Source organism: Tachysurus vachellii, chromosome 24 (genome assembly GCF_030014155.1).
Source record: "Tachysurus vachellii isolate PV-2020 chromosome 24, HZAU_Pvac_v1, whole genome shotgun sequence".
Taxonomy (NCBI): Eukaryota; Metazoa; Chordata; class Actinopteri; order Siluriformes; family Bagridae; genus Tachysurus; species Tachysurus vachellii.
The window spans coordinates 6,548,186-6,573,201 of record NC_083483.1 but is presented as its reverse complement, the minus strand read 5'-3'; the positions used below and the strand labels follow the sequence as shown (position 1 = coordinate 6,573,201).

Below are 25,016 nucleotides of genomic sequence, written 5' to 3'. Positions count from 1 at the left end.
TGAGAACAGCACTCACATTTTTTGTAAATATTTTATTATTTTATATCATTTCATGCGACAGCACTGAAGAAATGACCCTCTGCTACAATGTAAAGTAGTGAGTGTACAGCTTGTATGACAGTGTAAATTTGCCGTCCCCTCAAAATAGCTCAACACACAGCAATTAATGTATAAACGGCTGCCACAAAAGTGAGTACACCCCTAAGTGAAAATGTCCAAACTGAGCCCAATTAGCCATTTTCTCTCCCTGGTGTCATGTGACTTAGTGTTACAAGGTCTCAGGTGTGAATGGGGAAGTAGGTGTGTTAAATTTGGTGTTATCACGCTCTCTCTCATACTGGTCACTGGAAGTTCATAATGGCACCTCATGGCAAAGAACTCTCTGAGGATCTAAAAAAAAGAATTGTTGCTCTACATGAAGATGGTGTAGGCTATAAGAAGATTGCCAAGACCCTGAAACTGAGCTGCAGCACGGTGGCCAAGACCATACAGTGGTTTAACAGGACAGGTTCCTCTCAGAACAGGCCTAACCATGGTCCACCAAAGAAGTTGACGTGGATGCACGTGGTCAGCGTCATATCCAGAGGTTGTGTTTGGGAAATCGATGAGTGGAAAAGTGGACTGCAGTGGCAACCTGTGACCGTCTGGTGAACTCCATGCCTAAGAGGGTTAAGGCAGTGCTGGAACATAATGGTGGCCACACAAAGTATTGACACTTTGGACCCAGTTTGGACATTTTCACTTAGGGATGTACTCACTTTTATGGCCAGCGGTTTAGATATTAATGGCTGTGTGTTGAGTTATTTTGAGGAGACAGGAAATTTACACTGTTATACGAGCTGTACACTCACTATATATTGTAAAATGTGAGGGGTGTACTCACTTCTGTGATATACTGTATATGTGTACTCACTTTAGTCAACACAAACATACACGTTTTATATATTTTATTTCTTATGTTGTTTTACATTCTTTCTTATCACTTTAAAAGCAGAAATCCTTTTTCCATAAAGCATTTGGTGTTTGTTTGTGTGTGTGTGTGTGTGTGTGTGTGTGTGTGTGTGTGTGTGTGTGTGTGTGTGTATTATAGCTCCTCTTTAGTTGCTTCTTTCTGTGATATTGCATCCAGATATTTCTTCCTTTCTATCTCTTCCTAAAAGATGAACACATTAAAAATGTAGATGAGTAAAATGCAATGTGAAGAAAACAAGAACAGAGAGAGAGAGGGAGAGAGAGAGAGAGAGAGAGAGAGAGAGAGAGAGAGAGATAAAGTGATGACCTTAGCCTTATCTTTCTTGGCTTGTGCTCTTTCTGCATTCACAAACTCAACTATGGGCTCCAGCTTGGTTGGACCAGAATATGGCACTACCTATGGAATATTAATATTAATATTAATTAGGTGAAAAAATGAAACACGCCACACACATTATAAAATTATATAAATATTAATGATTATGATTGAATGAACATGTTTAGAAATATGTTTAATTCTTTAACATATTATGTTCAAGACAAAAATGTAATTTCTTTTCCATTACACTTTATTTATTAGCACCTATAAGAATTCTGTCTTTCCCTCTTGCATTCTTCCTCATATGCCAGTATATGTAACCATATTACACATGGTAATAAACTAACCTGGTAAACATGACAGAATTTTATTTCAAGCACACATTTTTTATTAGTAAATGAACATCTCTTACCCTTTCCGCATAGACTGCAGGAAATAGTTTAATGGATGGATATCTGTCTGACATAAGAATGTTTATGTCATTTGCAGTTACATCTATTCTGGCAATTACCACATCCTCAGTGTCGTTGTAGTGTTTTGCAAGCGCTTCAAATAAAGGAAACAATGCTCTGCTTTCAGAACTCCATGCAGCATCTGGACATATAGAGATACATTGTTTTGTGCTTGAACATTTTAATTCTCACTATATACAGTAATGTTGTGGAAACTCTGCAGAATGCTAGGATGATACTATTGAGACTATAATACTTTGTAAATGTACATAGTATATTGGCACCTACAGAGAAGGATTAAGACGTTCTTTTTTTCATTGAAAGCCACCCTTTCAAAGTTAATCCCCACCAGCTCTTTCACTGGCTCCTTGTCCCAGCCATCAGGGATTGGCTCACTCTGTAGCTTTGGCTATAAAACACACACACACAGACACACACACACACACACACACACACACACACACACACACATATCCGAGTACTTACTTTACAAAGACATCTTGATGAAACAATGAAGTATTTAACTGGATATTAAAAAAAAGCAGAATGTTTATGACTGATGCATGTTCTCACCTTAGCATTTCCCAGGATGTAACTCTGGCAGAAGTCCGTAATGGTTTGTATGTCCAGTTTTTCTGAAGGTAATTGATATTGGAAGTTGCTGGTCAAGTTAACCATGCGTATTAGTGGTGATTCCTCCTTTCTCACACGGAAATACTCCAAGGTTCGTCCGTTCCGGGGTTCACCCGTGTCGATCAGCACAAACAAAATCTATATGAAGTATAGTATATATCTATTGGCTGATTCCTTTATCCAGAGTGACAAGATCTTTTAAACAACGGAGCAGTTGTGGGTTAAGGGGCTTGCTTACGAGCCCAGCAGTGGTAGCTTTAGTGGTCATGGGATTATTTACCTCACAATCTTCCAAAGACTACTGTAGCATCTTAACCACTAAACTACCACTTCACATCATCTATTTTAAATGGCAGATAAACTGATAATATTACTGATCTCGCATCTTTGTCAGTCTGTCAGGGCCTGCATGTTTCAAATAATAAATCGAATAGAAAATTAGATTTGTTAATCGAACCATTTTACAATGATTTATGATTTGATTGTCATGCACCACGGACCATTTCGAATACTGACCCCACAAGATGCTTGCGTGTTTGTAATATGGTACCCGAGAACCCCAATACTGTGAATTTCTTAATATGTTATGATACTGTTAAAAATTCCAAAAGTAAATTTGAAGAAACAATGTCAAACATCAACAAATAGACAGGTGATGGCTTAAAAACAAAACAGTCTGTGGAACTGTACTGAAGAGACGAACATGGTTCTTCCGGAAGATTCTCCATCAAATGGTGTTTTGTTAATAGTTATGGAGATGGGACACAAAAGAAAAGATTACTATGCTGTTGGTTCATGGGTGGGTTTGTATAGTAAGTGGATTAAAACAAAATTGTTTAACAAAAGTCGATATAAATTGCAGTTGAATTTTTTTTTCAGACTGAACTGTATGTATAAAGATCACTGAGATCACAGTTTTTCCTAATTCTAAAGTTTGATGAAAACATTAACGAAAGCTTTCGATCTTTATAGACATGATGTTAGGCTTTGCACTAGCCACATGAGCATCTGAAAATGATTGTTTTCCCCTTTCAACGCATACTGCAGAGAATAATATGGTTGATTTTTGTGTATTATGTACTGTAAATGTTCATCATTTGCCATTTGTCACATCTATTCTGGTACAGTAACTACCACATCCTCAATGCCACTGTTTCGCAAGCTCTTCAAAGAAAAGAAACTGTAGGTGGCTCTCAGAAGTCCACAGACTGTCTGGACGTATTTAGATACACATTTTTGTTCTTGAATTTTGTAACATTTTTAACTCGGATCACAGGCTCAGCCATGATACAGAGCAGAGCCGATCCTGACCTCCTGGGGCCCTAAGCAAAATTCTGCTAAGGGGCTCTCCTACTGTACCTGACCCGTGAGACATGTAAACCATTTGCCACACTGTGTATAAAATCTAAAATGGCTTGCCATACCGTATCACTGTGTTTTATAGTATGCATGAGAGCAATACTTGATCCCTGATGGTTATTATTTACTGAGGGATGTGCATTCATATTGACCTGGCATTATGCCCATTACAATGTAAATCCATTGGTTTCCATATTGCATTAACGTTCTTGTAACCTTGATTGAGAGACTATAAACATTGTCATTTAGTGGTTAGCACGTTCGCCTCACACCTCCAGGGTTGGGGGATCGATTCCCGCCTCTGCCTTGTGTGTGTGGAGTTTGCATGTTCTCCCCGTGCCTCGGGGGTTTCCTCCGGGTACTCTGGTTTCCTCCCCCGGTCCAAAGACATGCATGGTAGGTTGATTGGCATCTCTGGAAAAATTGTCCATAGTGTGTGAGTGCGTGAGTGAATGAGTGTGTGTGTGTGCCCTGCGATGGGTTGGCACTCCGTCCAGGGTGTATCCTGCCTTGATGCCCAGTGACGCCTGAGATAGGCACAGGCTTCCCGTGACCCGAGGTAGTTTGGATAAGCGGTAGAAAATGAATGAATGAATGAATGAATTCAAATCACAGGATCTGACATGATACATACAGAGGGGGGTATGCTCATGTTGCACACCACATCTTGCACTAGTCCGCTACCAGCTGCTGACTTTGAATGCCTCCTGTTGCACGTGTACAATATCAAGGAAGCATTGTAGAGTCTTCATGCTCATATTTATTGCTGAGTGTATTTTTTTTGTGTATTTAAATTGCATTGCTTTGTTTTGTGCTTTGTGTTTTTTGTTTTGATGTTTAATGTCTGTATGGATTTTGCACCGTTTGACCTGTGAGACACGACATCTCGTTCCACTGCTTGTCTCAACATGTAGCGAAATGACAAATAAAGAAAACTTGAACTTGAACTTGAAGAGCCTTGCTCAAGGCCCTAATAGTGGCATCTTGGCAGTGCTGGGCCTTTTATCTCATCCTTCCAAATAAAACCCATTAACCATTTGCGTAATCCCTGCACTGCACTGCAATCATATGCTATGGATTTCAAACTCAACAGAACTCACGGGAAACCTTTGCAAGATTTTGGGAGTGACAGCACTCCATCAGCAAAACATCGACTGCCAGAAAGGCTTTTGGAAGAATGGTGTTTGTTTCTTCAGTACAGCTCCAAAGACCACACACTTCACTAATATATTTCTTTATGTTGTTTTAACTTTAAACTGATCAGCCATGCGGTATATTAAACACTGTATCCCTACCTTGCCTCGATATACTTTGGCAGCACTTTTGAAGGCACGGTATGTTTGTTTGAATCCATTCTCAGTTTTATCAATAAACAAAATCAAGTGATTCAGCACCACAGAGTTTAGTATCTTAGATGATGTCTGAGAGGAAGCAAAAAGACAAAATCTCATGACCTAAACTGACATCTAGCAACCAAGGTCAAGCTGTTTAGAGGAAAAGCTACATAGATTTACAGATACAAACCTTGCCATTGTACTCAGTCACCAAAGACATCTCATGGACTCTAATGAAGTGAATGACATCCTCTTTCACTGTTTTGCTTGTCATCTTAAATATTTCTGCCATTTTTGACTTGAAGAACACAATGTGAACATATTTAACGGAAATGTGACACCATATCTGTGTTATGCTATTCGGCTTTAGTTAATAAAGTTTATACTCATGCAGCAGGATGTTAACTGTTTAATATGCTAAAAGATTATGCAAATCCCTATAGCGGAAATGAAACAACTCGTAGAAACATATCTCGATGTGAATTTCTTACCTTTCTGAGAAGCACAACTGAGTCATCAAATATATTATACTTGCTAAAGATCTCCTCCCTTCCAGTTACACAAAAGGGCAAGTCGGCAATATCAGCAGCCACATCGTAAAAAAGTCGTACTAAACCCGTCTCAACATCCTAAACACACACACACACGCAGAAGGAACCGTTAGTGATTAAAGTTACAAAAACTCTATAATACTACAAAAGGTACTAAAGATATCACCTTAAATAATCCTAGAACCACAAGTTCGTCTTCTGCGGTTAAGTTCTCCAGCCGGTTGAGATCTGTAATAAGGTCAGCACTAGGGCCCGCTCTCCTTTTAAGCCATGTTAGGATGGCAGTTGAGCTCTTCAGAACTAAAGCAAAAATCTCTCTGCTTAGTTAATTTTATAAATATTAATAAAATGCAAAACGGATTTAATTCTCTTTACATCTGGATCATTTGTATACATTGCAGTGTGATGAAGTGAATGATTAGGCCATTACACTGTCAAAAAAACATGATGCATAAAACACAAGCCAATGTTCTCTCCAATATTTCAAGCCTTTTGGATATTTTTTATATTTAAATATTTATACTTATGCCATTTGGCAGATGCAAGTATCAAATATATTTACTTTTTTTTAAACCATTTGAGGGTTAAGGATTTTGCAGACATTTCTGCCATTTGAATGGATCTACCTCATGAATCCCCATGAAAAAATTGCTCTTTCTCCACCTGATTAGCATTAGCCAGCTAACCTGGCAAATCTTTGTATGCTAAAACTGATAGAGATGTTAAACAAATAAAATGACTTGCTAAGGTCATAGTTAATGTAGCTCGATAGGGTAACTGTGACCAATTGCCTGCAGATATGTTTGTTACTCAAACTGAAAAAGCTTTTTGCATGAGAAGTTGATGGCAGTCCATACATTCAGCTTAAAGTGAAAAGGAAAACCAATTCCTGTAAAATCACAGAATCTGAAATGAATTTTGAACTAATAAGATGGATTAAGTTAAGCAGTTTTTGATACACAAAAACTCTTCACTAAGTGTGTGAATGACAAGAAATCTTAAAAAGAGACAAGGATATTTCCCATAATGGGTCTGATTTAAACAAACTATAAACTAAAGAAGACTCAACATACTGTCACTGCTGGCCATTTTGTCAGTTCATAGATGAGTTTGTAAAAAAAAATAAAAAGTTCCTACAGAAGATTTTAATCCTAACTTTTTATTAATGCATGCAAGATTATGAAACAGCTTGTTAGCTAAATACTTGCTGATAAGGTTTTGTTTGTTTCTGTGAACAACTTGCTATAGGTTCAAGGTTATTTTTTATTCCATATTTCATCATGTATTCAGTCAAGTGAATGAAATAAAAAATTCTCATCATCTTTTTTTTTATCAGACCTTCTAACAGTACCAGTGTATCATTTCCTATAATAAATTATTTGTTGAAAAATCAGCTACACTGAATTGTCTTTTTATAAATCCTGAAATAAGTATTGAGCCATCACACCATAATATTTCTGAAAACGATTATTTCTACGTACCTGGACATTGAACTGGGTTATACTTGTCTCCAGAAAGGTACAGTCGTAATGACGGCACCGTAGTTACATTTAAGAGTTTGGCAAGATCTTTTTCTTTAGAGACGTCAATCTTTCCCAGTTTTACAGTTGATTCGGTTTCCTTGAGCTCGCTGGCTGCCTTTGCAAACTCTAGAATGGAGCCAAGAGACTCACCAGAGAGAGGAGCATCTATACAAAAATGAATATGAATTACAAAAATAATATTACATAATGATCATTAATGTAAAATGAAAGGTAAAAAAGGTTTAAGTAATGTAAACATAATAATAAAACTCTTTATTTATTGGTACTTCAGTCTCATAATGGACTTCAGGATGAAGCAGGAGATCTGCTACCAACCACCTAGGATCAACAGGACTTTAGTATTCAGATCACGCAGGACCTGCATCACACATGGCCCTGTCGTATTTACTCCCTGATGAAGACCCATCAAGGTCTTTACCACCTTAGGGACTTTAAACTGCCCTCTAAAGTGCTAAGTAACTTTTACACCTGCAACATTCGGAGCATCCTGACAGGAAGTATCAGAGCTTGGTTTGGGAACAGCACTAAGCAGGATAGGTGAGCTCTTCAGAGCATGATGACATCAGCTGAGCTCCCTGACCTGCAGTCTATATACAGAAAGCAGTGCTGGACCAAGGCCAGGAAGATAGAGAAGCCTGGCTGGGCCTTCAGCCAGGACAACACATACGACTAATGCTTGGAACTTTCTGGACTTGTCACCCACTACCTCAAGCAGATTTTTGCAGTGCTAATTGCATACATTGTGCTAAAATTGCACACGTCTGCACTTTATTCAGAAGTCTGTGTTAACAGTCATAAAAGACTGCAAACTGTATACGGTTCCTACAGAATTTCTTTATATATACACAATATATATTTTATAAGTCACAAGTGTTAATGATCTACGTGTTATTCTCCTAAACTGCACATATTAATTTTTTCAGACACTTGACTGTATGGCTTTAGCTTAAAAAGCACTTAAAACATAACAAGGAAATATGTCTATTATATAGTACAGCTTCAAGTCAGTTCTACTTAGTTCAAGTTACTGGAATAACTGCAAACGAAAGCTACGATAATCATTGGAGTCTATAGTTCTTAGAAATCTAAAAAAGTGAGCATTTGTTTCCTTTTTTCGGTTTTAAGCTAAATGTCCGTTCTCTATAAAAAAGGCGTGGTGTAAAAAAATTACTCGCTCTCTCACACTCTCACACACATACTCACAGAAGTGCACCAGTAACTGGCTGTGTTGTTTAAGTGCTTGGTTTAAGTTGCTTTCAGTCAGCACCAGCACTCCTTTATCCTCCGAAATGGTTTCACCTTCTTTTTTGGCCAGTATTTCTCTTAAGCATGCACTCAGCAAGAGAACAGTACACAGAATATATATCTGCATGGGCTTCATGCTGTCTTGTTTTACACCGTGCTCACAGGCTTGGTAACCTTTAGAGCATATGGAGGAGTATGAATAATGACTCTTTGTAGTAACTGATATCTCTGTGTACTTTGGTAATGAACTACTTATAACCAATAGGAGGGAAGAAAGAAATAGAGATAAGATTCGCCACCAGCACAAAGGAGTAGCGGGGTGACCTTAGAGCAAAACAGCTCAGGTTTGTCTGTAGGCCTGGTTTTGATATGTTTGTATAACCTCTGTGCTCACTTGTAGTTTCAGAAGAACAATCGCTTCAAAGCTACAGTTTAAAATTATTACTGTAAGCTGTCATATATTTAAATAATAGCAGAAGTCACTCTGCGGGTAAAAAGTATAATGTATAATCAAACACCCATGGACTAAAATGGTGCACTGTATACAATTTGAACTCATGCCACACATTTTACATATTTAACAGTAGATAGCACATAAAAATGTATGTTGTGTAGGTAATGTAGGTTGTGATCTCCATCTTTGTGTCAAAATTAAAAACATGACAGACCCCCTGCCAATGCTTCACTGACCCCTGGGGCTATCTGAACCCAACACTGAGAACCACTTCACTACCTAAGCTACAGAAAATTTACCAACTCTTCCTGACCAATCACATTTCAGAATCCAAAGGTGCTAAAAACTTTAAAACCTGGCATTATTTTTATGTTTATAGATTTTGGGAGATATAAAGCGACTTGCACAACATTAGACAATACAATTAGTTCTGATAATGTTGCTACTGTATAACACCTCCATTCAAGCTAATGTACCAGAAGAACAGTTTTGATCTGTCACTTTAACACTTTAAAGTAATCTATAGATGGACACATGAATCTTTAAGCAAAAAATAATGTGGTAGCTTAATGGTTAAGGTGTTGGACTACTGATCAGAAGGTTGTGAATTTGAATCCCAGGTCCACTAAACTGCCACTGTTGGCCCCTTTGAGCGAGGCCCTTAATCCTCACTCACTCACTCATTTTCTACCGCTTATCCGAAGTACCTCGGGTCACGGGGAGCCTGTGCCTATCTCAGGCATCATCGGGCATCAAGGCAGGATACACCGTGGACGGAGTGCCAACCCATCGCAGGGCACACACACACACACTCTCATTCACTCACACAATCACACACTACGGACAATTTTCCAGAGATGCCAATCAACCTACCATGCATGTCTTTGGACCGGGGGAGGAAACCGGAGTACCCGGAGGAAACCCCGAGGCACGGGGAGAACATGCAAACTCCACACACACAAGGTGGAGGTGGGAATCGAACCCCGACCCTGGATGTGTGAGGCGAACGTGCTAACCACTAAGCCACCGTGCCCCCCGCCCTTAATCCTCAATTGTGTAAAATGAGATAAAATATAAGGGTGTCTGCCAAATGCCATAAATGTACGGCCACTGGTTTGTATGATGCAAACAAATCAATCAATAAGAGAACTTCTGATCATTTGGATATAATACCTGTATAATGATGTCTTCCTGCATTCACATTTTCTAGTTTTTCTATATTGTTACCATCCCATTATCATCAAAACAGAGACGTGTGAGTGCACACGCTATACAGATGGAGGCACACAGTTATAAAATGTTGAAATGCCATAATAAAGGTCATTAATAACAAAGTGAAACTGACTGAAGCAAACAGCGAATATTTCCCCAACTTAAACTTGAATAGAAAATAGAGAAGAGATAGAGACTTGAGTAGGATGTTCTGTTTAGTCAGATGCCATAATTTATTTTTAGTTTAGGTGATGAGACAAAGGCTGTTGATAATCCTGATAATCGGTGACAATCAGGCTAAAACGCTATGACTTGTCATTGTCATGTTTGCTAGTTTGCTAAGTTTACAGTCTGGTGAGTCAGTCTCCCAAGTAGCCTTATAATTTGTGTACTTTCTGTATGTATGTGGTATTTGTATTGATTTTTTCTATGCAGTGCATTTTTCCTAACGCTTTCCCTTAGTCGCTAAGCACTTCAGTGTAAAATCTCTGATTAACAGTCTGTCCAAAAGAAGAACCAACTCTCTATGACTAAGTCAACTAATGTTAAAAAACATGATCTTTCTGGCTAAAACATTGGTGGACTATTCGGTGTTTGAAGGTGCATTGCTGAGGTGCAACCCCTTACTGGCAGTGGTATTGATGGGATCAGTGGGATCTTGTGGTATGTTACCTGAAATGAATGACCTTCCATTCCCATGCCGATCCGCCAATTCAAAGACTCCTGAGGGTGGACAAGAGTCTTGTGGTTGATCGTATCAAACGCTGCAAAATGGTCAAGGAGAATGAGGACAGATGACAGCTTGGCTGATCTAGCAGCATGTCGTTTCTCAGGGACAGCCAAAAGAGCAATCTACAGTATATGGAATGTGCTGCTTTATAGCCAGACTGGTTGGGATCTGGGAGGTTATTCTGCGAGAGATAGACAGTGAGTTGATTATACACAAATGTGTTCAAGAATTTTTGAAAGACATTAGAGAAGTGATACCGGTCTGTAGTTACTAATGTCTGATGGATCCAGAGTAGGTTTCTTCAGGATGGGAATAACCCTTATTCTCTTGAACGTAGTTGGTACATGACCGATGTTAGGGTCTTGTGAGATGGTCTGGAGCATAGTGGAAGGGAATGGATGGTGCTACAGTTGAAAAATATGACAGTGAAGGAGTAGGGGAATCCTGTCTGGGAAATGTAGGTGTAATCAGTGGAAGAAGTGAAAGTCTGGCATATTTTCTCTATTTTCTCGTTGTAAAAGGAAGCAAAGTCATCAGCAGTCAGGGAGAATGAAGCAGGTGGAGCCAGGGGGTTGAGTAGTAATTGAGTAGTTACTAGAAATTAATATCCTGATTCTCCTTGGTCTAGAAGACATTTGGGTGTAAAATACATTGAGTGTATAAGACACCTTGGTCCCCGGTTTCTTTTCCAGACCAGCAGATGGAGTCAGAGACATGAAAACCACTATGGAATATTTCTTGAAGTTTTTTTATCACATTATTTTTTTTTTAAATCACTACAAATTATTGATTCTATTACAGCATTAAAACCTGCTGAATAGATAACATCTACGGTATCTGTAATAATACAATTTGCACACATTCTAACTTCAATCTAGCGTGTAAGCAAAATAGTGAATATCAGGGCTGTTAGGAGGGCTTCGTTAGATATAGTTATGGTTATGGTGAGAAAACTAATTATTTTTTCTAATATATATAATTTATAATATATAATATATATTATTTTATAATATATATTTAGTAAACTACTACTAATGATAATATGATTTTCTGTCCCTGTTTTTATTTATGGTAAATGATTTGTCCTTATGTAGTTATTTTTCTGTTGAATGTTCTTTAAAACAATATTTTTGGTTTGTTTTATTGTGATCTATGTACATGACCAAGACCAATTCCCTGTATGCTACTAAAGACATTTTAAATCACTTTCTTACAAACAACAACCAAAGAAACACTAAGTCTTCAGTGACCTATTTCTCATTCACCTTCTTCAATGACTGCTGATGATTTGTGTCAGTGAATCAGGTTGCAAAATATCAACAGGAATAGATAATAAATGCACAAAACTGTTACTATAATGAACCTCATGAATCTGTAGTCTGGACCCCACCGTTCCTAGTTCACACAATTTATAAATATGTATATATCATTATTCTATCTATCTATCTATCTATCTATCTATCTATCTATCTATCTATCTATCTATCTATCTATCTATCTATCTATCTATCTATCTATCTATCTATCTATCTATCTATCTATCAGTAGAGCTTTGTTCCACAAAAGTACTAATCATTTGTCTTGCAAATACCTGACGCAGATGCCAAAACTTAAACCTTATTGTGGTGTGATTGTTATCTTTTTAAAGACATGCGGCGTAGTCTTGCTAACCCTTGAGATACTATTTAAACTGTAATGTGATTTATTTTAACCACTTAAACAGTTATATATTGACAAAAGCTTATCAGATCTCTTGTTTTCTTTAGAAACTCATCAGTTTTTTTGTTATTGTCTAATTTCTGTCATGCTTCCTCATATTCTAATGCAAAGTAAATATATGCCAAGCATTGTACATTTTGGAAACATTCTAAAAATAATATACAGCTTTGTAATTATGGTTTATTCATTTGTTTCTGTAATTCGTTGTAATTTGATACTTTTCCAGCAAATGGACCTCCTCCGTGATAGCCACTGTGTTCCTTTTATAATGGAGTAATGACTCTGTCAGCTATTGTAAGTAAATTACATCAGGCAACGTTATGTTCTAATGAGGTGGTTGGGGAACATATTACATACAGATGGATGATGCTTGTAAGACTTGAGAAGTAAATAATGTGGCCATTTCTTGCTGTGGTTGCCATGGAAGTCAACCATCCGTGTCTGCGTTAAACAAACAAAGGAAATCATGAGGAAACCTGCAGAGAAACCTTTATTTTTCCTTTTAGAGTAAAGTAAAATTGCCTGATCAATTTTAGTTATAGCTCAAGTAAAACATTCAAATTCTAATGGTTTTTGTTTTAGTTAATTATTAGAATTATTATTATAATAATTATAATCATTAGTTAAATATCGAAAATTGGTGGCGTGACATGATTTTGAACCATAAACCAATCTGCTGAAGTGTAATATTGCGTGTTTAAAAAGTATTATAACAAGAGCAGGTGGCCAGAAAGAGGTTTTATTATTTGCCTTGAAAAATGTAAGTGTGCAGGAATCTTTTGGGGAAAATGCTGCACTGAGGGATTGAATAAAATATTAGCACAACCGGATATAAAATAAATGGCATTTTTCAACATTAATTATAAGAAAACATTCTGTATCGAGTTAAAAATCTAAGCTATTACATTTGGTTAACTAGCATCTATAACTACATTTACATTGATAGCTTTGTTTATTTTTATGCTTTATGCTTTAATGTCCTGCTTATTGTCAGGCTGCAGCAGTGTAAACTGATATTGAATTTATCTAGCATACCTCTAAACTAATACATGATTTATTTGATTAAACATGTTTTACTTCAGTCTATTAAACAGAATAAGTGTTAACCTGTGCTTTATCATATTGTGCTGCCATAATTAAAGATTCTACAGATGCATCTGTTCTTGTATGCATACAGATTGCCATCTACTGGACTTTTTTGAAATGATATAGAACTAATCAAAGGTAATTGTTTCTCGTTCTATACCACACACACACACACACACACACACACTCACACACACACTCACACACACACACACACACACTCACACACACACACACACACACACACACACACACACACACACACACACACACACACACACACACACACACACTTGCACCACAATTCTAAAATCATATATTTGAAATGCCAGGACACTTTGTCTGTCTCATCTCTGATTGATTGTACATACTGACCAATAAAATGTTCTGAATCAGCAGACTTGAAATTTGCATTGCAATCCTTGTAAGTATTACATGCTACAGAGCCATGAATAACATACAAATTACATTAAAAATCAAAGCTGATATACCGATATTTTCTTTCCATTTCTAGCTGACTCATGACTCGTGACATTGGATATAATATATATTAGTACATTGCAATAACTATTGTGGCCTCTGACTCATACTTCATCACTGAATATAGCAGAATATATTGCAAACTCAAGTAGGCCTCAATGCATTGTGGCAGTTTTCTCATCTCTCTCTCTCTCTCTCTCGCTCTCTCTCTCGCTCTCTCTCTCTCTGAGTCCTTTACTGCTAAATGCCTCTTAGTCTGTTCATTGTTAGATAAGCCAGCCTTGTCTTTTTAATTTCTCATGTGGTAGCCCATTAAAGTGTGTAAAGAGCTCCCCACAATCATTATATTTTAAATAGCAGTTACATGGTTTTCATATATGATATGATGACTTCATTTCTTAGTGAATACTTACCCTACTGTGAGCTAAATATAAATACAATGGAGAGTCGTTTAGTAGAGAAAAGACAATACTTAAAATGTCTGCAAAAATGTTACTTTAATGTGTTAAATTTCATTTCTATTAAACGTATTGGGCCAGTAATTTTAAAATAATAAAATTCATCTACTGAAAGCCAGATTACTTTTATTACATTTATCTCATCTATTATTCTGCAGCAATCACTGCATCATGGTGGATCTGTAGTTTATCCTGGGGACAGTGGACATTAGGCAAGAATGCACTGTAGATAGGATGCCAAACCCTGACAGCGCACCAGGTACAGTTATTTATACCAAAAAACAGAGTTTATACCAAAAAAGGTAAAACTCAGTTATTTAAAAAAGTAGTTATTATGTTAGACACAAAGGTGGCATGTGCATACAGTCCCTTCCAAAAGTACTGGAACATCAAGGCTTTACTCTTTTTTTTTTCCTGACTACTATATATAAAGTTATTATAAGGGGAAATCTAGGTTTGAGATCAAAACTCAAAAGGTGAATATGGAACATTGGATCAGAATATCCGCATTCGTTACCTTTATTTCTTTTTATTTGTGTCTTTTGAGATGTGTGAAACATCTTTTGAACTGGACCTTTTGATTGAAACCACTTTTAAAATGACCGTAAATATTGGACCATTGCCCAGGGGTGTCCTGTTATATACTGTAGATTGTTTAAAAAATGAGTAGCTCTAAATTTCTACTCTTTATTTAAATCCTGGGTTTCACTTTTGAGTATTGCATTTGTTTTCAAAAAGGCTAAGACAGTAAGCTGTCATAAAAGCAAACCATTCTTAAGCTGAGAAGCGATAGGAAATCTATCGGAGTCATTGCACATGCATCAGGCATAGCCGATACAACATTTGGGATTGTTATGAAAAAGAAAGAAACCATTGGTGTACTAACAACCATAAATAAAATAGGTCAACAAAGAAAAACAACAGTAGTTGATAACAGAAACATTGTGACCACCAACTATCAACAACAACCTCCACAGAGCAGGGGTGAGAGAATCACAATCCACAAGACTGCAAGTGCAAAAATATAGAGGCCATACCACTAGATACAAGATACAAACCACTCATTAGCAATAAGAACTGGCTGAGCAACTGGGCAGCATTTCATCCTCTTAAAAGAAGACTGAAGGGAGAAAATTCACAAAACGTTCAACAACTGAGAAAGGCTGCACTACAAAGCTGGAAAAGCATCACAAAGCAGACGCAACAATATGGTTATGTCTGTGGGTTGCTAACATGATGCAGTTATTGCTAGCAAGGGTATGCAAACAAATAATAAATGCTTTTTCATTTTTTTTTCTTTTCTTTTACTTTTAATCACCTAAAGCTTGGTTGAAGATTGGTATTAGTACTAGTATTGATTTCTATAAAGTTAATTGGTGCAAGAGTAGAGGATGCTGAGGATAGGTTTAGGTGGAAACAGATGATTCGCTGTGGTGACCCCTAACGGGAAAAGCCGAAAGTAGAAGAACAAGAAGATTTAAATTTTAAAGTAGATGGTAGTGACGTTGTAGTATTGAATTCAAGAGAAAAGCTACAGTGAGGCACCACCTCATTCCTCTCCAACAATTTTTGCCTTTTTTTGCCTTAAGACATTTTTTAGGGTCCGTATACAGTATAAAGACCTGACCATCCTTAATTACTGGTACAAGAACTAATTTTTTTATTATAATGACTTTCTATTATCAGCTTTTATTTTCTGAGTATTAGCAGTAAAACCACAAAATTGAGTTCAACAAAAATGCACGTATGCTCTACCTTTGGTTATGTAATATTCCTAAATTTATAATTGTGTCAGACTGAGTTCATGTCTTTCACAGTGTGCAGATCCCTGCATCACGACTGATAACCCTTAATCATGATTATGTCTGCACAGAGCATGGAATTAAATGGAAAGTATATATTGAAATAGGGCCACCATGTTGCACCATGGAAAAACTTTGTTGTGAGGTTAAACGGACTCAATAACCTACCATTTCTTTCTATAGTGTTGGTCTTTGCCTCTTCAAATTAGGTCTTGAACTTTAGATTTTTTTTTATATAATTTTCAATTTTGGTTTTACTTTGTCACTGTTGCTCATTACCCATAATGCAGTGATCCCAGCATTGTTTGTTGACACTATTTCTATTATATTTCTTTCTATTCCTATTATAGATTCTGTTCAAGATATATATGTTTGTTTCACCACAAATGCAAGAAATAGACCAGACTGACAGACTGATAAATTCTTCAGGAATCTCTCTAAGAAACATGGTTTGTAGCCACCATCTAATGTAACCACATAATCACTAGAATTACTGTTCGCAGGAACAAACTCAATTACTTCCATTACACAGAATGGACTGATCGCAGAGGAGAAACCCGCATCGTCATCATCATTAGCTTAAACAAAGCATTTGTTGTAAAGCAGAGACTCTTTATATGTCGCTCTTTTGGTTCGAATCCGGTGCCATGTTCTCAGACTGCAGTCTCAGGAGGAAAGTGGAATGATCTCGATGTATTCACGGACTCAGCTCACTTCCAAAGATCCATTGCGGCTGTTGCTCCGCTCTGTGAACGTTTTCCCCAATGCACCCCGTCCCCTCCCCTCCCCTCCCCACACACACATAAAATAACAGCATCATACAATTTGATGAAGCGCTCCAAAATGCCACCGAGTGCGCGCGCTGTGACCGCCCTCTCTCTCTCTCTCTCTCTCTCGCTCTGTCTCTCTCTCTCTCTCTCTCTCTCACACACACACACACTCCCTCCCTCACTCGCTGTGGACGCTGCGATGCATCTGGATGGAGCACGATGCCACGACGGAGGCCATAGTTAAGTAGCTCCAGCCGAAAACTGGCGAAGGCATCGCCGATGTTAAAGCCACGTGTCTTCGTAATGGGATTCCAATCTCTGGGTTCGACCCACACTCCGGCTTCCTGTTCAGGCGCGCGGGTTCACCACTGCGCGGGCACGTTTGCGCCGAAAGCGCTCCACTTTCGGAAAGCGGCTCCCGGTGCTCCCGTGGCAGTTTAATAATAAGCCTAGAAAAACGCACAAACGGATTCACTCTTATCAGGACAACAGATATTGAAGTTTTTGGAGGACTGCTGGAAATCCGCAGCTTCTGGAAATGTTTGACTGAACCCTGGCGATGCGCTTAGTTAGGGGTTACCGCTGCGGTTCTCTTAACCGAAGGCACGCGCCCTCGCCTGGCTTCTGACGCCGCGCAGACCAGATCCCACCATTACCAGGGAGCGCCGAACTAATATGCAATGTTATTTTGTGCTGAAAGCCCTCGCCTCGCACCGTGATCAGGCCACACACCCACGCCCGCGCGACAAATGCGATCGAAAAAGTGTATTCGGGTTACGGACAAGCCGGAAAGGCTACGCCGCTGTTAACGAGTCGGATGTGAACCCAAGCGCCGTTCTAAAGTGGCACGCAATATTTCTACACTTGAATGAAGACGCAGACGAGCCGGGGAATCACACGGTGATTTCTATGGTACAAGTAGCATTCTCGTGCGACAGAACTGATCCAGCAGGGCTATTATGCAACCGCAAAGATCCCTTCCCTATGAGGGTGCCTAGGCTGCTGGACTGCTCTTCGCCCAAATCAATGTGGTTTCTTTGGAACATTTTCAGCAAAGGATCGCATATGCTGCAGTGTCTTTGTGGCAAGAGTCTTAAGAAAAACAAGAACCCAAGTGGTAAGCACCCATGTGTACTATCCCTCACCATGACTCCTTCTCTTCATCACTCCCCAAATTTCCCCTGACTGATCGAGTGTGCGTTTCTCACGGTGATGGGTGTTCTAATATAGTTGCATTTGTGCGCAAGTGTGTGTATGTGTGTGTGAGAGAGAGAGATAGACAGAGAGAGAGAGAGAGAGAGAGAGTGCGTGAGTGGAGGAATAAGCATTATAAGGCGTAGCACCAAAATCTACTGTGTACTACAGTCTGATTGTGTATGCAATCTACTGTATACCAAGGACTGATTCTGATTCTGAATAGGACAAGCAACTTTTATTCCACGGTGTCAGTGGATCATTAGATCATCAGTGAACCCCAGACTGAGACTGCGGCGCATGTTGCTGTGTGCGCGCGCTTTTCTTTGCACTGTCCCCGCTCTCCAGACTGTCAGTGTAAGAGCGGTTACTGCAGTACAGCATTAGTGCAAAGCTTAATGGCTAAAAAGACAACGTCTAAATTAGGTAGTGGAATAGAATGGCATTAAAAAACAAATAAACCAACTCGGTAGCCGACGAGTCCATGCAGCAAACGCATGCAAATCACGCAAAACTATTGCAAATGAACTCTGAGGATCCCCCCAGGCCAGTCTCTGACGTGAGCAGGGAAGAAATAATCAAATATTTATAATGCGCACAGGGTTTTTCTTTCCAACAAAAGCCTGCAGCTTCGACCACGCGACAGCGTCAATTAATCAGTAAAAACCCATTATTTTTCTTGCCATAGACTTTATAAGAATCAACAGCTTGGGGCTGTGGAATGTCTGATGTGCAGAACCGCATCTAAAGCAAGGGATCGTGCTTTATTAATGGCACAAAATATTGTTGGGTGATATATTATTAAAGTGCAAGCAATACAACTCAAAGGTGGCGACTTTTGTATTTGGGTTTATAACCAACTGCTGCTTTGGCCTATACACACTTGGTCTCAGGAGACTGGATCACAAATAAGTACATGTGTGAATGGGATCAAATGAGTCTTGAAATCTAGTCAGTTGCTGATGTGATCCTAGACGAATGGGAGATTATATCTGTAGTGTAAACAGCAATGCGTCCTGACGCGTCCTGGATACAGTCAAAACACAGCCTAGTTAACAACGTTGCCAGGTCCGCAGCTTTCACGCGGAATCGGTATAAATTTGCCAGTGTTGATGATGCTTATTTATGAGCATGCGTCTAATACGCTTTAATACTAAAAATGAATGTTATGACATTACCTTTTAATATCACAACTCTTTTGCAATTCTTCAGTGATGGAATTAAGGTTTGACAGAGGGATATTTTGAGAGTTTGGCAGTATGTTCAGTCATATTAAGGAAATATCAAATAAATCACTGTATATGTGTTTGACACGGTCCTCATTTGATCAAGTAGCTCAGAAGAGACACAAAATGAACACATTATATATTTGACATTTGATAATATTTTTGAGTTTATAGGGCCAGTCCACTACTTTTGTCAATTTTTTAACAGCACCCCAGCTTTCAATATGTTATGTAATGTGATCAGTGGGCTTGTCAATTTAACTAGAAAATAATATCCTAGTGCTAAATATAAACAGACTGTAAAAATACCTCTTGTTAAATACTAGTTGTGAATCCACTTGTGATTGGCTCTCTTAAGAATAAAGGTACCAAGAATCAAAAGGGCTTAATATCTTAAAAGATCTGTTTAATTACTCATTCTTCAATATGGACTAGCTTTATGATCAACTGCAACAAAAACACAGTGAAAGAGAAGAAAACATCACTTAATCTGAGTATTTTCAGTGAGCAAAACACAGTGAGTGTTTTGTTTCTCTGTAATGACATATAGATATTCGGTAGTGTGAGAGTTAGTGCTATTAAGAACTGTCTTTAGTTTACTTGTTTAACATTGCATTTCATCCAGTTTTATGACAAGCTAACCTAAATGAAGTCTAGGAGAGTCACAAATGCCTTTATACAAATAATCTGAATTGGCCATGCCACCATAGTATAGCTATAGTTTTGGCCTGTTCCAAATGAATATGTGCACATTTATTAAAATATTTCTGTTTCACAGGATTATTTGGTGAATAGATATCAGTGTATTCAGTGAATATCAATGTACACTTAACTAGCACAAAGAAAAATACCTTTAAAAAGATCCAGTTGCCAATGCCATCGCAACCTTTTAGATACTGTTTGAAAATTGAGAAGAAACCACAACTTAGCAATCAAGTGTCAATATATTTTGCAATATATTTAATTATAGGTCAGTTAGTAGATGTTCCATCACATTATGATTTAAATATTTTTTCCTGGCTCATTAGGAAAAGTTGGATTTATTGTATATTATATATATATGTACGTTACAGTATGCTACATTTACATGCCCCATTAATTCTTTCCTTTCTGAATCCTTTTTAGTAACAGTGGCCCAAAACATGCATAAAAGCTTGAAGTTCCATACTGGCACGTAATCCTTTTGTCTATTAAAACCTTCCTTTTACAGGTTTAAATCACTTTTTATGAAGCACTAAAAACGTGGGCAGGCAAGCTAAAATACAATCAATGTTGTTGTCTTTATTTTCCTGGCCATTAAACCTTTCAGAATTTAGGCTGATATATAAGCCTGACATATATATATATATATATTACTGATAGTAATAAAAGTATCCCAGTGGGATACATATTCATTTGCTTATAGACATTTGGGTATTGTACCACATTGGCTAGACATTTAGATGATGTGGGTTATGTTGTGTTGGATGTTTGTGTCAAATCCAAACTGCCTTGGTGACATTCTAGCTCCAAAATCAGGCTGAGGTCACAAAAAAGTGGCAAAGATAGATCTGGGCTTAATGTAGCATGTTGGCGCAGTAATTCTGAATAACAAGTAGTAAAGAATAAATCAGAAAAAAACGTGATTGGATTTTTTTTTCCTACTAGCTGTGGCTTCAACCTTGGTAAATTTTCATATGAATTGAGTTCAAAATGCAAGGCCATGTTGATATGCCACCTGATGCTTTCTTTTGCAGTTGAATTTATAAATACAAGTTTAATATATATTTGCAGAGCAAACTTTAGATCTGGCTGCAAAAATGGGTGAACCTGGTAGCTCTGTTTTGCTGTGAATGGAAAATTTGCTAGCATGGTTTGGGTCAATTCTTATGATGAAACATTTAGAATCTAATGGAGTTTGATGGATATAAATATGATATAATGTTTGTCCAACAAGGTCATTATTTGCTGCTTAAATGTATTACCTGAATATGTTTGTCATGCATTTTATATTTTACAAAAAATATATATTTATGATTAGATTATGATGGTTCAAGCTTGACCCATATGCACCACAGATACTATAATTGAGCTGGCTTCCTTTGTTGCTGATTTTAGAGTTAGGCCCACAAAACAATATCTATCTTAATCTGTATCTGTTGACATTATCTGTGGTCACCTATCTGTAACCATAGTTATTCAAATATTCAAATCTGTGTTATTATTCAGATAAAAACCTGTTTAATGTGTAATTAATGTGTAAATAAAATGTTATTAAGTGGTTAATGACGTGGCCATTTACATATGTGTTAGGGCTGGGCGATAAAACGATAACGATATGTATCGCGATAGACACGTGATCGATATCAATAAAAAATGTGTTCGTTAAAATGTTTGATATTTTTTATTCTCCGTCGGAAGAAAACAGAGGTTGTGAAGCAAGTTTGGTTAACAAACTTTAACAACATTAACATTACATTAACAAAGGCACTCACTCTCTGGTAACCTAGCAACGTAGGGAATGACACTCTAACAGCCAATCAGGTAACAGTATCATGTTTGGTTGCGCCGTATCGTTGTCTCGTGCTGGTCTGCTGGATTCCTCTTTAGTAACCGGCGACTGAAAATGAGCGCCGCAGCGAGCGAGGAAATTGTAAATAAAAGAGGAAAAGTCAGTTACTTTTTCATATTTCTGCAGGTTTTATATTTCAGACAATGTTACTGTAGTGTATCAGGTTTGTTTTTTATATTACAGATGTATCTCAGTCTACCTCAGTTTTATTTATGTTTACAAAACACTGCACATATTTTAAAACACTTTATTCACCAGAAGGTGAACAGCTAGTGAACTTCCTAGCACTTAACATTCACTAAATTCTCAGGTTTCTCTATGTTTATATTTAACACTTTGCACTATTTTATTACACTTTGTTAAGCATTTCTTTTTTTTTTACATTTTTTTTATTTTGCACCTTAAATATTAAGTGTTCATTGTGACTTTAGGCTTATGTTAACATTGTAATTATTGGAGTTTTCCTGCTTGTTGACATTTCTGTCTTAATAACTGAAGGGATTATGATCAGAGGAAGGTTAAGTTTAAAATAAAAATGTTTAAATGTAATATATTTTCTCCTGGTCCTTATTTTAAATGGGTCATAAAAAATATCAGTAATTATCGATATTGACCGATATGAAACACTGATATTGTGATACAGTTTTCGGCCACATCGCCCAGCCCTAATAATTGTTATACTCACATACAGTATATGTTTTTAATCTCACTTGCACAATCACTGTTTTTGTTTGGACCTGTCCATAATATTTTATAATAAATTCATGCAATTTTTACCTTAAACAGGCAGTTACTAAGGATGTGTACATAATCCATCAAACATAGCTGAATGTTAATGTTAACGTTAATGCGTATTGCATATTAGGTCACTTTGCCTCCCAGTCCTGGTGCTCACCTCTACTTTTAATCAGATAGCCTGATAACCTTTTTGGTCTGCTTAAAAGAAAACAAATATATATAGTGTGTCTCCTTTTTGTATCTGTATCAATTTAAAAAGCATTATTTGTCCATACCTAATAATGTATTCAGAATAACATTATATAACTTATTTTATCATACAGAGATAAAAGCTTTTTACACTTTTTGTTTTATCCAGGAAATACTAGGTACTGTGATAACTATGCTTTCACTACTGAAAGAACATATACTTCCATATGTCAGTCCAAACGGAGTGTATAATAGTGCCATAGTGTCTTTTGCCTCTTGCTCTTCAGTCCTCTAGAAGTCTTGCTTTGGGCTACTTCTTCTTCTTAAAAAAAAAAAAAAAAACACTGCAGTGTTCTGGTTATTTCAGACCCAGGATAAAAACTAGGCCTCATAGTGCTTGACCATGTTAAGGCAGCCTTGTTGTGTCCTTCCCAAAAAGTCTTGAGATTTTCCAATGTGGAATACAAAAGGAAATGATAAAAGAGAGTAGATCTTGCTCGCTCAGCTGGCTTACACTCTGCAATCATTTCAGTCACCAAGGTCTATTCAATAAACTCGCATTTTGTTTACCTTAGGAAAGAAAATTAATATGGACTGAAATTATGGTCAACACAAACTGAATTTGACGAATTTATAATGATATTTATAATTAAAATGATTTGGATATTATTTAAATATATGGTTTCAGGACCATATGTTATGTAATGGCTCATGGTGCCATGGCAGAACACGACTGGGGTTTTCTCAGTTTTAAGGTGGGAATTTTAGGTTGTTTTTGCTACCGTTTCCTCATATGATAAAATTAAATCAAGTGTTAATTGTTTAATAAGGTGGAAATTTTAAAGATAAGCAAATAGTTGATTTCTATCAGTTTTAATTTTCATCAATGAATCATGTACTAAACCATCTTGGTTTCTGCGGTCAAGTCCACTAGTAATCAAGCATTATGTGTGTTCGCACTTCTATGAAATTTAATAAAATACTGTTGTATTGTTGAATTATTTATTTATATATATCATTATATCTTTATCCTTTATTGTTGAATTGTTGAATTATTTCTATACATGGTGCATATCTATTACAGTATCCATCAGAGACATGCCTGAAAACCTATTGCTCATCTATAGCTCTATTTAAAAGCTTTGATAGAGGTGTCAGACATACGACCTGCAGGCTGGGGCCGGTTCGATGTAATCTGGCACAGCAATTTTTTTGTTGTACGTATTGTAATTGCAGATTGATTTCAAACCCAATATACTACAAATCTTTGACATTCTCAACCTCTCATTGTTTTTGTTCAGGCGTTACAAATTCAGGTTCAGCTGCTGCTCAGATTTCATGCAAAATAATTATATATATTTTTTGTCCAAACTGCAAAATATATTTAATTCCTGGCTTCCCTTAAACCCTTAAAAATAAATCGTATATATGAGCAAAAGTACTGGAAACGTCTTCTCTTAAACGGCATTCATGTTAAGAAGCTTTGATGCTAAGCTAAGGGGAATAAGCTAAGAAGCTATGGTCATTTCAACCATATATATAGGGGATGAAATAAAACAATGTGCATAAAGGATCATGGTGCAATTTAAAATGCAGAGCTACATAAGACAACACAGTATCAAGGACTAAGTATATTAACACAGTTCAACATAAAGTGCATAACAAGTGAGAAAACTTGTGTAAACAGTGCAAGACCGGACACAGTGCAAGACAGAAGACTGTGCAAAACACTATGCTACAATACAGTAATGTACACAGAGCAGCGCTGACAAGTACACAGTTCTGTAGAGTGCAAGTAAAGATGCTTCGTTTAAAACATAAAGTCAGCAGAAGTTTGTTGCAGCAAGTGTGAATATATTGCAGTGTAAGTGAAAAGATTTACAGGTGTGTATGAATCTGATGGCCTGGGGAATAAACTGTCGCACAGTCTGGTTGTGAAGGCTTAAATACTTCAGTATCTTTTCCCAGAAGGCTGGAGTGTGAAGAGTGTGTGTGAGG

The 25,016-nt window shown here is 37.3% G+C and overlaps 2 protein-coding genes across 2 annotated transcripts in view; one reads left to right on the top strand and one right to left on the bottom strand.

Moving 5' to 3' along the window:
- Positions 1–932: 932 nt before the first annotated feature.
- On the bottom strand, positions 933–8,607 carry zgc:136472 (uncharacterized protein LOC678514 homolog). The gene is made up of 11 exons (XM_060860216.1): positions 8,368–8,607; positions 7,102–7,308; positions 5,787–5,920; positions 5,561–5,698; positions 5,260–5,367; positions 5,031–5,156; positions 2,317–2,514; positions 2,032–2,152; positions 1,704–1,885; positions 1,280–1,369; positions 933–1,153 (listed from the first exon to the last, which is right to left on the bottom strand). The coding sequence occupies exons 1-11, from the start codon at positions 8,543–8,545 to the stop codon at positions 1,085–1,087; spliced, it is 1,551 nt and encodes a 516-aa protein (XP_060716199.1). The 5' UTR covers positions 8,546–8,607; the 3' UTR covers positions 933–1,084.
- An 8,692-nt stretch (positions 8,608–17,299) lies between these two features.
- LOC132839309 (fibroblast growth factor 14-like) overlaps positions 17,300–25,016 on the top strand; it is a 54,251-nt gene continuing 46,534 nt past the window's right edge. The window contains exon 1 of the mRNA XM_060860217.1: positions 17,300–18,237. Coding sequence (XP_060716200.1) covers positions 17,796–18,237 — 442 coding nt within the window. The 5' untranslated portion in view covers positions 17,300–17,795. The remainder of the gene's footprint in view (positions 18,238–25,016) is intronic.

What these genes read in the sequence shown, in the direction of transcription:
- zgc:136472 (XM_060860216.1), bottom strand. Translation starts at nt 8,545, where the DNA reads ATGAAGCCCATGCAGATATATATTCTGTGTACTGTTCTCTTGCTGAGT. An exon ending in CCAGTTACTGGTGCACTTCT is followed by an intron (nt 7,309 to 8,367) that starts GTGAGTATGTGT and finishes ATTTTTGTATAG; the next exon opens with ATGCTCCTCTCTCTGGTGAG. An exon ending in CAGTTGTGCTTCTCAGAAAG is followed by an intron (nt 5,368 to 5,560) that starts GTAAGAAATTCA and finishes GTGTTCTTCAAG; the next exon opens with TCAAAAATGGCAGAAATATT.